A 15,468-nucleotide genomic window follows, 5' to 3' on the forward strand; every position below is an offset into this window, starting at 1 on the left:
AAAAGGAAGAAACGGTTATTTTTAACAGTGTAGGGTCTGTGAAGTTTCTTCAAATTCCTTACGAATGTCTTCGAGAAAATCAAAGTTCACCATCAATTTTGTCAGAGGTTTTATTCGTTCTTGTATCGCATAGTCTTGATACAACGTTGCCTCTAAAATTTTCTTCCTGTCGCTTGGAGTGCAATTTTCAAGAGAGTTTAGTATGATGTTAGAAAGTTCGATGTATTCTTCGTCAATGGTTAAATATAGGGCCGTTTGCTTATATTTGTTGAGAGATGTAAGAAATAACGGAGTGTCTTTAAAACAATTGAGCAAGAATTCCAGTATGCTTTCTTGGTAATCCGAGACCAAGTGGTGCAATGATATGTTGCGCGTATTTTCTTCATCATAAGCCTTTTGTTGTTGAAACCATTGGTGTAGAATGTCACCAATTCGGTGCAGAATTTCCTCTTCAAATTCGTGACTTGATTAAAGAATTTCTTCACAACATCAAATTTATCTTTAACTATGATATCAATCATAAGGTCAAGAACGTAAGTGTCTTCATGATGAATATCGTTTATTTGGTTAATTAAATAATCGGCCACAAAATAATCAGCGGTTATCGCAAGGCTGTCGAACTGTTATTCCAAGTCGCAATGTATAAATCTGCCACCTTCTTCAATTTCAAGACCAAGATATTTTAATTTCTCTTTCGTTAGGACTAACTTGAGTTCTAACGATTTTGCCCAGAAGAATTTGCGCGAATGATGATCTAACAAAAGGCTGCAATGGCAATAGTGCCACGAGAGCTCCGGTATTTTTACTCCTAGTAGCAAGGTCAAACGGAGTTTGATTTCTGTGATTCACCGCGTTAAGGTTTCCTCCACGAATTAAGATTAAGATTATTATACGTGGTGAAATACGTTCAGTGTTTTTTGCAGCTTCGTGTAATGGAGCGTTTCCATTATTGTCTACCGCGTTCACAAGAGCTCCGTGTTTCAACAATAAGGAAACTCCCTCAGGATTTTTTGAGAAAACGGACCGGTGTAAGACGGTGCTTCCCGAATTTCCCTGACGTCTGTTCACATCGACACCATGACTAAGAATCGTCTGCAAAATTTTAATTTTTCCTTCCTTAACTGCATAATCTAATAAGCTATCATAATAGTCGTTTTTAAATATGACTTCAGTGGTCGTGTCTAATCCAAGGTTCAATAAAATCGAGAGCATGTCATCTCTGTTCCAGTCAATGATCAATGCTATGTTTTTCCGGTCTTGTAATATGTGATTGCTCTCAGATAGTATAGAAAAAATCAGTTGAACCATCTCTTCGCTACCCGAATTCACCGCGTGGACAAGCAGCTTATTGCCAGGCCGACTGAGTAGTAACTTTACGGCGGATGGTTCTTGTTCCATGAGAAACGTGGCAGCTTCTAATCGCCCATTACTAACCGCCATATCCAATGCTGATAGATGATAATTACATAATAACATTAAAACGTAGCGATTATCGTCATCGCCAGCTTGCTTAAAAATGTATTGTAAGTCCTTTACGTTACCACGTTCAGCTGCATCAAACCATTCAGTTGCCAAATACATTTTCTCTCGTAGCTTAACCGCTGTCAACTTCATTACATCATCCGCGTGTTCTTCTATGTAATTCGTAAACATTTCCCGATATATCGCATTATTCATGTTTCCAAATAAAAACATACGTTGAACCTCTTTTGATGATCCTCGAATTTTTCCAAGTAGATAATCCAGGAGTTCCTTGCTGTCCGAATTATTTCTCGTCAATGCAAGCTCGATTGGTGTTTCAGATTTAAAATCAACAGCGATAATGAAATAAATCAAGGTTTCGGCTTCAGGTTTGTATAGAAAAACATCCACGAGAAATTTAAATACTTCTTTAAGGTTGTATTTCATGGCCACATGTACAGCCGTTGTTTCAATAAAGACAGCTGACCGGTAAGAATGATTGGAATTCCCTTGAAACAGTTTCGAAAATGCGACACTGAAATGCTCAACAACAGAACTGTAATCTTTCAAGTTCTTTAAGCATTCATTTAAAAATGCACGAACAATATTATATCTTCCGTCAATCAAAATTTCTGTCATGATAGCTTGAACGATGCTTTCAGGGATGTGTGGTTTCTCTAGTGCATTAATGAGAAATTTGGCAACAAAAAACTCCGCAAAGGTACGATGGACGAATTGAATTGGGGTTTTAACTCTGACCACCAATTCCACCTTTAAGGCCATTACCTCTAGTATGTTTTTCATTACTGGTTCAAAGTTTTGCATTTCAATCGGGGCTGAATCTTTATTTTCGTATATTATTGCAAGAGCCAACTGACCATGAAATTGGCGTAACTGTTCAATGGCCAGTTTCTCACTGTTTTCCAAATTGATATCCCCGCGGGTACTCTTACGTTTTTGATTTTCGTAAATTTCGATCTTCTTCTGCACAAACGCTTCGTATAAACTAACCAAGGATATTTTATCTGATATACTATTAATATCCGTGTCCTCATATACTTCGGCTATCAGCCGACACTGCAATGGAACGCCGGTAAAGTTTGTCTCCTCGTCGGCGAATTCATAGTCATCGATGGATGTTCTAAAAACGTCTAACAATTTCTTGGCTTTATTCGTCAAATCATAACTTGCCACATTTTTAACATTCTTAAGCCAAGTATCCACTAAAAATTTTACTTGATCATCCATCGTGAATGGCCGCATTACAAAACGGTGCGTTTTTAGCACCGTTTCAATTTGGTCTTTTGAGAATGGTCTTGAGGTGACAAAAATGTTCATGACCTTGGTTTTCATTAAGGCGCTAAGTAATTCGATAAACACTCTTTCATAATTGGGACAGATTTCATCAAATGCATCGAATAACAGAACCACACCACCGGAATTTATCAATTTTCGTTTAAATATGTTTTTCTCTAATGTGGTTGTGAGTTTAGTATTGTCGTTACAATTCACAATTTTATCTAATAAGAAATCAACCACGTTTGATACATTGGGTTTGCCAAATTTTTCAGGGTCAAAATCCTTGCATACTTCTTTAAAAACCTCGGTGCAATCATTAAGATTAATTCTAACCACCCATAAGCTAGGATTATTAGACTTAATCTTGAGGCTTAAACTAATTAACGCAGTTGTTTTACCCATTCCGGCTTTGTCTTAAATGACCAGCGGTTTAATACGTTTCCTAGCATTTTCAATTTCAGTTTCGTCCCATTCGTGAGTTTTTCTATTATCCGTGTTATTGTACAGTTTATCAAACACCGTTATCACGTCCTCATTATGATTCATATTTTGTTTAATAAAATCTACAGAACCATGGCTTTCTTTCCATTTTAAAATATTCGATTCAAGCGTTAACCAATGAACATTTTCTGCGATTCTCGAATTCGCGACTTGTTCAACTAATTTACAGAATTGTTCGCGATCACTATTACCTAGTATGAAAATCCTACCACAATCGACATTAAAATGACCCTCATCGCACATTTGCATGAAATCTTTTTCTACACCAAAGTTTTTTGAAAGGTAATAGATTAAATAATTTCCACTAATTGCAATAATATCTTCTGTATTTTCTCTGTCCAATAAAACATTGACATTTACCTGGAAATCTAATCGAAAAACTCTCGAGACGTAAGAATTCGCGATTTTTCCCAAGTCAGGGACTTGATTTCCGATTTGTATAAGCTTGTCTTTCATTAATGAAATTATGGTTGAATTTTCAATGATATCTTGAATAGCATCGTTTTCATGCAGAAGATTTTTCAAAGATAATTCTACATCAGAGCCTTGAAATATCACCAAATGTTTTGACAAAAGCATTTCTTGAGCGTTTGATGTTAAGTCAGTCCATTTTAAACCTTCAAAGTCCACAATTTTGGCGGCATCTTAAAGTTTCTTCTTAGTTAACTTTTCCAAGTAGATGGTTATATCGGTTCCGATTTCACTAATTACGATAAGTTTGACGTTTGGCTAAACTATGGGATCAATCAAGACTTTTACGAGTTTCTTAAAAAATTCTTTAACTTCATCTTCGTCCAAATTCACTGGGCTCAGTTTACAATCCAAAACTAAAAGTACTTTTCCAAAGGCCTGTGACGTAAACACTTCTCCTAAACTAACTGACTTATTTAAAGCTAGTACATTCTGTAAGCGCATAACTAAATAGTGTTCATGCCTTTTAAGCAACTTGTTTATCATGGCGGTAACAACGTCAGTATCGCAATCATTAGATGTTCGAATTTGTAATGTTTGTAAATCTGTTTTGACAAATTTCTTGACATCTTTACTAAGTCCGCAATTTTTGCTGAAACAATCAGTCATCTTTTCCAACTTAAAACTGTACTCGATTGACTCATTTTTATTCGCGAATTTTTGAACCTCATGAAATGTCAAAGATTTTTCAGCTTCATCAATCAATTTAGGGAAAAATTCAAGTAATCTCTTAACAAAAGATACTAATTGTCCTAAACTACTTTCACTGTCACACAGTGACCTATTTTTACCAGATTTGACTTCTAAGTATTGCAATTGTTCAAGTACGTAACTAGGGTCTATTTGGTTATGTTCCAGAATATCTTTAAACAATGTGTCTGGTTTAAAATAATTGGGAACACCTCTTATCCATTGAAAGTACTTTAAAAACTTCTGCTCGGGCAAGGTAAAGACACTGATGTTGCACGTGTCTTCTTTAAATGGTTTGGTTTGATACCTGACTGGAAAATAACCTTGACTTTGTCTCTGGGCGTTAACGAAAGCTTGGGTTTTAGTATCAGGAATTGCGCCTTTATCTAACCATTTAAACTGGGGCAAAAGTAATGTCTCACATTCATTCATATAATTTAGTGGCCAATCCTTTACGACTCGCTTAGTAGGAGTAGATGGCAGGTACTCTAAAATGAGTTTTAAACTACTGGAATCCTGATAGTACTGATCATTCAAAGAAAAACTGCCCGAATCAGGATTAGATATAAGCACAACATTCCCAATGTGTTTGTTTAAACAATTAATCACATTTGGTGAGACAACAAAGTTGATGATGTCCAAGTTATTCAGGTCAACTTTCTTGTCTTCATAACGGATATCGAGGTCATCAACCAATTTGAGTAACATATCCAAACATCCGACGCTATCAAAGACCTCAGTGTGAACCAAGTACTCGTCATCAGCATTTTCGCCTCTTAGAAACTTATCATTTATTCTAAGTACTGGGCACTAAATGCCGCGATTTGAGCCAACCATCCACCGAAACCATGTCCAGTGAAAAATAAGTGGAAGCGCTCTTGTAATTTCCCTTTGAATTCCTCAAGTTCTTTGATGACGTCGTACGCGAAAGTGACCGCTGAATGGACTTGCTTGTGGCACCGTTCGTATATATCTTGTAAGTGAGTTTTGTACGGTTCCTCATTGGTGTTTTTAGTACCGCGATGCGCGATAACTACTTGAAGTTTCTTAATGCTTATAAATGCAATTGCAAAATAACCGTTTTCGCTATTGGAGGCAGTTGTTAACATTTTCCAATCTCTTGGCAAATCATCTTTACTTTCGTTTTCAAAGCATTTAGCAGCAAATTGCGCCAATTCGTAAGTCGATGGTCGAACGAGGGCTTCTAGTTGCAATATCTCAAATTTAGTCTTACTTGCAATTTGGTTGAAATATTTATTTTTTTCTATTCTCTTTTTGATGTTTGGTTTGCTGAGAGACAAAAGCATGTCGTACTTCAAAGTGTTAGAATAAGGAGCGGTTGCTGTTTCGTCATCTTCGGACTCGTCAGTAGAAGCTGACTCTTCGGATGATGTCTCACTGCCTTCATCTGAAGTAATGCAATGGTATTAACATTGTGCAAATGGTCTACTTAAATCAGAGTCCTTTGAAGCAATGGTTAAGGAATGGTTTTTATAGATAGAATAGAAGTTATGCACTCGACATCAAAAACCGAAAACAGAAAAGTTATAGTTGCCGACAGATGATGAAATTGATATTCAACATTATATCACGATTAAGGCATTATGTTTTATTCATAATAAGTTTATTTCAATAATATTCGTTGTTTTCGCTACTATCTCTCAACCATTACTTCAACTAACTCTGCCATTATCCTTACCTCTAGCTGAAGTGTTGGAGTTTTCCGGTTCAGTTTCGGATTGCGATTCCTCAACGTTGTTTAGACTTTCCTTTTCGCTCAATCTGGCTTTCTTCGGTTTGGAACACATTTTAAGTTCGGTTTTGTAATTTTCTCTCGCTAAGCCAAATTAAGAACTACTAAATGACAATAAGACGTTATATTTAAATAATTTAAACCCTAAATGCGCTCGGAAAGTAAATTTATTAAATAACTTACCTTCCAAACAGACACCTTGTTGTCAAAAATATCAGCTGCTCCACATTCTCATCCTTCTTCATTCTAGAAGAAATGTTTGTTTTTAAATTCCTTTAAGTTAGTCGCTAGTCTTGTCTTTGGTTTTTACCTCTCCAAGTTTTCTTTGTTCTATGCCAGTCTTTCTCTTTCACACTGGCCATTTTTGAACCGAACTCGACCACAAGGTACTGGATAACACTTTAATGAAGTCTTCTCGAAAAGATGGAGATCCAACCATTTGATTTTGATTCCCTTAGAGTCGTATTATCTGGTTTTCTCATAATATTGCATTGAAAAATATAGTTGCAAGGAGAAACAAGACTGTTCGACCCCTCAATTAAAGGGATAGTATACTAGTATAACTCAATCATTTAATTTTCAAAAGAAATATGTTTGAAACAAAATATGTGCTATGTTTTGTACAATTATATTTGTAATTTCATTAATCTTTCATGATGCGGCACTATTTATGGAGAAAAGGACTCAAACTACACATTTGTTCCATGTCATAGTGTCCATTTAATTTTACGCTTTAGAAATATTTACAATTTCTATCTAACTTTTCAATTGCTCATTTAAGTATTTAAAACTATCCAAAATCTGAGTTTAAATTAACATTTACTGTATATAGTTTACACGCATGGAGGATTCATACCATTTACACCAGAAAGCCAGGCTACGTAAAGGACTAAAGCAGAAGGGTTTTTGACCTCCAGGTGTAAATGATATGAATCCTCCATGCGTGTAAACTTTCCATGCCTAAAATAATTACTTTGTATGTTGCGCTTTTTGTATTGCACTAAGGGTGAAATGAGTTATAGAAAACAGAGCTCATGGGAGTAGAAGTTTACAGTAATATTTCCTAATTTCGTGAAATTAAAAATAAAATAATTTTTGAATAATAATAAATAATAAATTTTAAACTTACCTTATTTTCTGAACGATGCCGTAACCTTACGTTCTGAAGTACCTAAAATCATCCGTTGTTACTGTTTCAAACCATCTTACGACAATAGGTGATAACATTAAAAATCCTTCGTTATTGGTTGACTTACAATGAAGTCATACAGGGTGGTCTAGCTAATCGAGACCAACACTTTCAATAATTTAAGTTAGCATTATAATCAAATAATCATGTGGTTTCGTTGAGGGGCTAGACACTCGGCTTAATCGCGGGGTACGCACTGTAACTTTGACATCACGACCTTCAGTAACAAACCCTGGACATTGTCTTGTTCCTTAGTGTCTTGATATGACGAAGATAATCAAGACTCGGTTTTCAAGAAATGAAAATAATTTCAGTTTTTAAAACAACATTGCGTGTATTTTCAAAAATAACATTAGTCGATCATGTTAAGTTCAACATTGCGATCTACTTTTAAACCCGTGTTTACACTATGTTATATCAGGGATAGATAGACTTTTTTAAGACGGAATGGGTAACAGGGTTATTCGGGTGCACGTCGAAGTCCACGACCCCCTTACCCGTGACGGAGGGATATGAAAGAAGAGGCGGGTCTTATTTTCGTTATGGCGTTGTATGTATATCCGGGTCAAATAAACGTCGTCTGCCCCTTCGTCTGCCAAGTTGGAATGGGCTCGAATTGTAATTTTTGAAATAACATTGTTTAAAAATGGAAGTTACGCAAGACATAGGGCTTGCAAGTGAAAAAAAACGGTAAAGACCCAAGAAAATTAAAAGTGAGTTAGAATTGAGTAAAAGACTTCATAGATATTACAGCACGAACAGGTTTTAACCAAACACTAAGCTCACAAAACTCCTGCCTATTCACTAAGCCTTGGTTAACTTCATCAAATTCGTTTACAAAATCATGAGGATAGTAGACATGCTTGGCTTAAGAAAAATTATCGAAAACTTTTCACCCTTACAGATGTACTCCAAATCCAAAACACCGGCACCAAATTCACTAACTACCTTCTTAATTTCTATTAAAAACAATTCCCGAATAATTACCGGACCCTCGCATTTAGACGGCTCCATTTTGAGCCCCTGTGATGACGCTTATTTGTACAACCATAGCCCACTCTATCCGCGCTCCCGCTATAGCGCGAGCAACTTGCGTCGTGACGCGCGTGATCGAGTGGGCTATGGTACAACGCAAGAGGGGTCGTAGTCATAGCGACAGTGGTAAACAGGAATTACGTATTTTTGGCCCTCCTTGTCAGCAACGTCACCAATACGTAGTTTTAGTGAGCCAATAAGATAATTTAGTTTTTTGGTTACGTGTTGAAGGAAGGGGCTATATACTCGTCTATGAGTCGGACTGAAGTAAAGGCCAAACATTGTTTATTCCGTCTTAAAAAAGTCTATCTATCCCTGGTTATATGTAATTAACTACCGGTGCCAAATAGCAAAACCACCGTGTTCCAAAGATAAGGTTAAAAGTGCATAGATGTATAAAAATGTTTCCTCTTTAGAGTGAAGCTAGAATTATTTAAAAACTTCAATCACCTCACATAAAATACATGAAAGTAATCTTGAAATTTGAACCTTAAATATTTAGAAATGTTCCGTAACCCTTTTAAAGGTAGAACTCATTCAGAGTGGTGTTCGTGGATCTTGTAAAATAACAAAATGATATTTGAATGAATTAGGGTTTATTATTTCATTTCAGAATCCATCAAAATGACAGTTTAAAAGCAAATTAAAAATGGCAAAAGAGAGCAATTAGGCCCTATTTAGGTGCAAAAACAAACGCAGCACCATTACGTTCTGCCTGATAAAATTAAGAAAAGCGACAAAAATAATTTTCTAATATTATAGTCCTTGAGCAGCTTAGCAGAAAAAAAATATGTGGAGATAATCATTTACAGAGGTCGTCTAACCTTGAAGAATCTCATATTGGAAAAACAATAATACCCAATCAGTTTGAGCTATGAATGAAGCTACTAAATATTCGTAGGATTAGGCTAGTTGAAGTTCAGTTTAAGTTTAAAATTCTGTTGTATCTGATGGGTCCAGTGCTTAAGTAGTAATTGCAAAGTTTGTATCAGGATCACGAAGGAAGACTAGATCACGGCTTCTCTCTCAAACACCTATTAGATGAGCATGCTAATGTCTTGAAGACTATGATAGATTATATTGTTAGGCCTAAGAAGAGCGAGGGTTGAGAATGGACGATCTCGACAGATAAAACTAGCATATGATTGGTCAGGGTCAGCGCCGGAAAAACTCTGTTACCTTAGTTTTCCTTTTTTACATACCCACCATGGACCCTTACTTGAAACGGGCTGACAACTGTGCCTTGAATTTATTCCGATTTTAGAAGGTGTAACGAGAATTTCTTTACTAGTATCTAGGGTGCTTTTCATTCGCCCAATCGTCATTCAAGTTATCAAACATGTCTAGGGATTCGTTAAATACCATTGGGTTGCCAGAATAACTGAAACGCGTTGGGTCTAGGTGATTTGAAGTTAACAAAAAATAGCAACGTAGCCCAATATTGTCTTGGGGTTTCAACTACTGAAGTCGGTGTTAAAACAATAGCGGTGTTTCAGGTTGACTTTTTTACTAAAATATTATCATTAAGACATTGCGTTTTTCTAATCAGTTGTATACTGAGGTAGCTGACTTACGTAGTAATACGCCTACACTTTTATGATTCACATAATTATCATTTTAACTTAATTACTATATTTTAAAAACTAATTAACTGATGGTGAGGTCATCATCGGGATAAGACAGGCAGTGCGAGAAGTTTGGAGACCTGGCTTTTGTGCCGAGTCTCCAAAAGATGGAGCAAAAATAAAAACAAAGATCATAATTAACTTACCTCTTTCTGGTTGCAATGAAAATGAGACTTGAAACTTTCTAGCAGTAAAAAAGGCCTTTTGAAAAGTTCCCAGCGATGTTCCGGTGACACTTAAGTAGTTCGAAGACCGTAGCGAGAAATTTAGAGAGAGAATGACGTTAAGTAACATTAAAATTAAAGGCTGGATGACAAAGTGTACACGACGGCTTCCGATTTTGTAATGAATTTAATAACACGAATTGAAATATTTTTTCGATAAAAAATATGGACTGAAATAAAAATAACAGTCGTAAAAAACTGCTTTAAAAATATTTTCAAAAAAAACACGGCACGTGGCCTGGATGACGCAATGACAAAGGCTTAAGAGAAAATAATCTCATCAGCGTAGTTGTCTCAAGATGTCTAGACTCTTGCAGACCACGTGACTCGTTTTTCATAACAGCTAAACGGAAAGTGAAGTCCCATATTTTTTCTTTATTTTGGTGGTAACCGCTAATTACCAACTGCAAATCTTCAATATCAGCGCTAATTATTTCTCGGAATAAATTATATTTCTGAAAAGACACACGCTATTGTTACAGGCATTCAAAAAAATAACAGTATCAATTTCTAGAAAAAAAGCTGAAAAGTAAAAGAAGTTAAAATTCATGAAACTTATCATTTTCAGGCGTTGTTTTAGGCTCCTCTGTAATTTTCTCGTCTAACTAGCAATCTCGTTTAAGGATCCAAAACATTGACTATCACTTAAATGGTTTCAACTAAAGGCAAATAGGAATAAGAGAAAGTAAGGCGAAAGGAGAGACTTTAATGTTGATTTGTATTCAAATTACACCTTTTATTCTTGTACAAAATTACACCGAAAAATAGTTGACCCTTAAGCGATTTACTCAAGAGTCACCTACTTACAATTTAATTAAAATAAAGTAATTTAAAGTAATTAATCGTACTAATTTAAACTGAAATAGTTATATAGGATTAACATGTAATTATTGAAATTATTATTATTATTTTGATGAATATATAAAATTCGTATAACATATTAGAAAAAAATCGATGCCGAGCAAAAGTGTAATATATGCTTTGCTCGTCTTGTTATTCATATTCAAATTATTTAATTTTTGACAAAATTATCTTTGAAAATGGAAACAAAAAGGTTTTACTTTTTCCCTATTGCTCTATTTTTTTAAAAACAATCTTTTGAATTGTAAATAAAATTTAGTTTTATCGAAAGTTGTTAACACAAATTAACATTAAAAAATTAATGAGAAAAACATTTTGGTTTCACATTTTCAAAACTACTGAGAAAATTATTTAATTTTTGTTTACGCAGAGAATTAATTTCAAGAGATATTCAATACGTTTGTTTTAAATTTGAAAAATTAACACTTCATTTTGATTTAAATCATTAAGTGATTTTGGCAAGAATTTATATCCATTCAATTTAAAGAGAAATACAATTAAAATTGGGAATTCTTCCCATAATGTTTTATTAATTTCCCGTTCCACAACCTATCCCTAATTCTAATACTGTTAATAATTTGCTCCCTTTTAGCCAATTCATTCTTTTTATTTCTTTCCCTTTCCTGTTTTAACTTTTCTTTAAGTTCTTTCTTCGAGGTTTTGTAATCCATTTTTAAAAACCGAAATGTTGACCCGTTGAAACTGCCGCTTTTCTCTCAAAAGGAATTTAACCCCACTGCTTTCTGATTCGTGGTTCCATATCACGTGACCACTACATCTCGCTTCTCGCTAAGCGGGACGCTAGAAAATATCTGTCTCTGGCAGATCGGAGCTAGCGTCATTTTCTCACTCAAGTTTTGCGTTTTCTCGCGTCTAGCGAGGGGTTCCCGCGGCAATGAAAACACCTTTGCTAGAAGCCAGACAAAGTTCTAGCAAACTCTTCTCGCTCTAGCGCGAATTTTTCTCGCTTCTAGCTTTGATGAAAACGGGGCTTAAGAGTTTAAAAGAACTACAGCTAAGAAATCGATAGTAAATAAAAGTAAGGAAAAGCAAAATGAAGCCCCACCCGACGTCTTTATGAAAATGGAAAGGATATCCTGTGGTCGCATTTGCTAGAACTATACCACATTGACAGTGAAAAAACAATTCGCAAATTGCCAAAGCTGAAATATGAGCACGTTTTCCTTGATTCATATTCAAGAATGAGAGTTAAACTCGCAAGCCAAGTTTTTAGTGAAAAAGCTTCTGAAACTGTGAAATTGACGTGGTACATGAATAAATGGTTTGATATTATGAATGTCAGCAATTTTGATCAAGGAAAACAGGCAAGAAACCCAAATCGATATCCATTCAGAAGATTTGACGATGAACGATTAAGTGGATTGAAGAAGATTTCTTGAAGTATCTTGACGAATGGGAGCAAGAAGTGCTTGAAAGAGATGGAGATTATTCAACCGCACAACGGAAAGCAATGCTACTTAGCACAGAGACAATTGAGGGTTTACGGTTTACCAGTATGTCAGTTGTAAACAATGTCAGGTTTATGTTACGAAAAGGAGCACAATTCATTTTTACAACTCGTCTCAATCAAGACTACGTCGAACAGCACTTCAGTAAAGTAAGGGGTTTGGGCGGAGCTTGTAACCATCCTAATTCAAAACAATATGGCAAGCGAAATTGAAAAATTCAAGATCTACGTCGACACGTCAAAACCCCAACTAATGGCAATTCTGGGGTTCCGGTTTCTCCTGCTACTGTACTGGAAGAAAATACGCGTCAACGAGTTAGGGAAATGCTTGAAGATGATTTAACCCAGTTTATTTCACCACGAAATATCTTTCTTTAAAATTACTAAAATAAATTATAAATAAGTTTTTTTCAAAACTTTAGTATCACCTTTCTTCATTTTTAATAAAGGCATTATTGCAATTTTTTTCAGGTTTTCATTTATCTATAGTGACTAGTAATGTTATTATTTTGCATTTCAGATAGTTGGGTTCTTAATTTCTTTTCCTTGGCAACCTTTTTGAGATCAAGTTGATGTTTTTGCATCATTCGAGTTTGCAGACCATTCGACAAAGTATTTAGGAACTTGTTTATCACAATATGAAGGGATGATAGGCTTTTATCAGCAGGCAAGTCTCCCCAGTTGAGATCCCATTTATTTAAAACGTCTTCATTCTCAATTATTTCATTAAAAATAAATTGCTTAAGTCCTTTTGGAAAGCGTCGAGTTTTTAATGATAAAAATTTATCCGTTATTGCAATTAGCATCACGAAAAAGTTATGAACATCATCGTTGATGTCAATTAGTCACCCTCTACTCTTTCCCCGAGTCCAGTTTCCGTGTTTTGAAATTTCACTTGAGTTTTCCATCCTTTTTTTTTAATGCTTCTTTTCAATTGGAGAGGTAGGGTGTTGATAAGGGCTCTAATAATAGAACCACCAACGAAATGAACAGCTTCTGGATCATGGTTTTCTTCCAGTTTTTGACTGGTTTCAAAAATTCTATTTGGTTCTTCTTCTATTTCATTTTAAATTTTTAATGGCCAAGGCTAAAATGAACTTAAGTATTCTTGTGAGTATGGAATGTGCAAGGTGTCTCAGGTCAAACTTCGTTGTAACGCTGGGTACAACTTCCTTTAAAAAAAACCAGCAATTAAGCTTGTTGAATTAATGATAGCTTTCTTATGAAAAGTGCTTACTGCTATAATTTCCATCAAATCTTCTTCGAGATCTTTCCTCTTCAATATGGTTTTGGTTTCTATTACGTAGTTTGACCGCGTTAGGTTTGTTAATAGGCAAAAGCTTTCCTATGCAGTTGAACACTGATTTACATTCACTATCTTACTTAAATTTCAAAATTGGTGTGAATAAACCTAAGTAGCAAAGGCTTAAAGGTTTTAAGAAATTGTAGCGTGATCGAGTGGGCTATGCGTTAATGAAATGGTTGGTTTTCATTCGCTCTTGTGAGATGACGTAGAAAATGACGTCGAGGGCAACATTTTCTCTATAAGCTCCTCCTCTTTTATAAAACCATCCATTATACAAACGCCATCAAAATTCTAAAGGAATGATTCGGTAGACAAGACCTCATAATAAATGAGCATATAAATGCACTTCTCAAAATGACTCCAGTAAGGAGAGCCACGGATTTGGTAGGGCTTCGGCGTCTTTATGACACCATAGAGGTACAAATAAGAGGATTAGAAACGTTTGGTGTAGTAACAGAGACGTATGGAGGGCTGCTTTGTCCAGTAATTATGAAACACATTTCGCAAGAAATAGCTCTTGAATTTGGTAGATTAAAAAAAGGAGGCAGAGGCCTGTAAAGTAATGGAACTAGTGGAGTTCTTAGGAAGAGAAATCTGTAGTAGGGAGCGGACATACGCTCTTTGTAAACAAGACAATGAACAGGTTTGAGAAACAAGACCTCGAGAATGGGGGCGAGAATTTAGAAATAGAGAGGAAGCTTGGTCAAACTCAAGTAGACGTAAACGTACCCTCTGCAGCGGCGTTGTCCATAATGGCAGAAAGAAATTTCTGTGTTTTCTGCGGTAGAAATAACCATAGATCGGAAACTTGCAAGGCTTTTGGGACATCCGATAAGAGACACTTGCTTAGAAAAAGAGGACGCTGTTTTATCTGTTTAGCTAAAGGGTATATAGCCAGAGAATGCAAAAGCAAAGATAAAGTGTGCAGGGAGTGCGGGGGAACACGTCATATAGCAGTATGCGATAAACAGTCATTAGGAAAAAAAGGGGGAGGAGAAACCTAAATTAGAGGAAAACCCCCAAACTAATGAACCTGCTCAATTATTCACTATCACTAAAGGGGAGGAAATGGGGGAACTAGACAAAATTAATAAAAACTGTCTTTGCAGACAAAGACTTGAAAAAGTAAGAGATAAGTTTATAAATCTTTGAAGACATGATTATAAAACATTTAATATTTGAAAAAAATTCTTATCTTAGCTTTTTTCCCCAAAATACCTTTAGTAAAAATATTTCATTGTGAAATATCGGTATCGTTCCTTTCAACCGAATTCCCAATGGACCGAAATCCCATTCGACCGAATATCCCGCAATGATTTTAGATTTCCAGCCCAATGGCTATATTCCCGATGGACCGAAATCCCAATCGTCCGAATATGCCCCTAAAAATACATGAATATAACTTGAAACACTGTAGCCGTCAGCGATTCGGTGGTGTAGTGGATACGATGTTGGACTGCGAAGCGATAGGTTGTTGGTTCGAATCTCCGAAAGGTATGTTAATAATATTAAAAGTAAATGTTTCGTGATACTAATTAAAACTCTCACTTTCATTCCTTTCAAGGCAAGAGATATATAGAATTAA

At 35.6% G+C, this 15,468-nt stretch overlaps 2 protein-coding genes and 1 long non-coding RNA gene across 3 annotated transcripts; all 3 read right to left on the reverse strand.

The window, feature by feature from the left end:
* Positions 1 to 451: 451 nt before the first annotated feature.
* On the reverse strand, positions 452 to 3,162 carry LOC149596272 (uncharacterized). The gene is made up of 2 exons (XM_089861424.1): positions 1,537 to 3,162; positions 452 to 1,448 (listed from the first exon to the last, which is right to left on the reverse strand). Exons 1-2 carry the CDS (start codon positions 3,160 to 3,162, stop codon positions 1,416 to 1,418), a joined length of 1,659 nt encoding a protein of 552 aa, XP_089717550.1. The 3' UTR covers positions 452 to 1,415.
* A 2,012-nt stretch (positions 3,163 to 5,174) lies between these two features.
* Positions 5,175 to 6,242, reverse strand: LOC149596273 (uncharacterized). Its single transcript, XM_089861356.1, has 2 exons — positions 6,122 to 6,242; positions 5,175 to 5,830 (listed from the first exon to the last, which is right to left on the reverse strand). Exons 1-2 carry the CDS (start codon positions 6,228 to 6,230, stop codon positions 5,214 to 5,216), a joined length of 726 nt encoding a protein of 241 aa, XP_089717482.1. The 5' UTR covers positions 6,231 to 6,242; the 3' UTR covers positions 5,175 to 5,213.
* Positions 6,243 to 13,609: 7,367 nt separating this feature from the next.
* LOC149596274 (uncharacterized) lies at positions 13,610 to 14,814 on the reverse strand. Its single transcript, XR_016379433.1, has 3 exons — positions 14,613 to 14,814; positions 13,815 to 14,174; positions 13,610 to 13,749 (listed from the first exon to the last, which is right to left on the reverse strand). It is a non-coding gene; the product is annotated as an uncharacterized LOC149596274 (long non-coding RNA).
* Positions 14,815 to 15,468: the final 654 nt, after the last annotated feature.

The sequence above is a fragment of the Phalangium opilio genome, unplaced genomic scaffold (assembly GCF_054372755.1).
Source record: "Phalangium opilio isolate 3A_F unplaced genomic scaffold, DU_Popi_V2 ptg000390l_1, whole genome shotgun sequence".
Lineage (NCBI taxonomy): Eukaryota > Metazoa > Arthropoda > Arachnida > Opiliones > Phalangiidae > Phalangium > Phalangium opilio.

What these genes read in the sequence shown, in the direction of transcription:
- LOC149596273 (XM_089861356.1), bottom strand. Translation starts at nt 6,230, where the DNA reads ATGTGTTCCAAACCGAAGAAAGCCAGATTGAGCGAAAAGGAAAGTCTA. An exon ending in CTCCAACACTTCAGCTAGAG is followed by an intron (nt 5,831 to 6,121) that starts GTAAGGATAATG and finishes GCATTACTTCAG; the next exon opens with ATGAAGGCAGTGAGACATCA.
- LOC149596272 (XM_089861424.1), bottom strand. Translation starts at nt 3,162, where the DNA reads ATGGGTAAAACAACTGCGTTAATTAGTTTAAGCCTCAAGATTAAGTCT. An exon ending in ATGCAGCTGAACGTGGTAAC is followed by an intron (nt 1,449 to 1,536) that starts GTAAAGGACTTA and finishes ATCATCTATCAG; the next exon opens with CATTGGATATGGCGGTTAGT.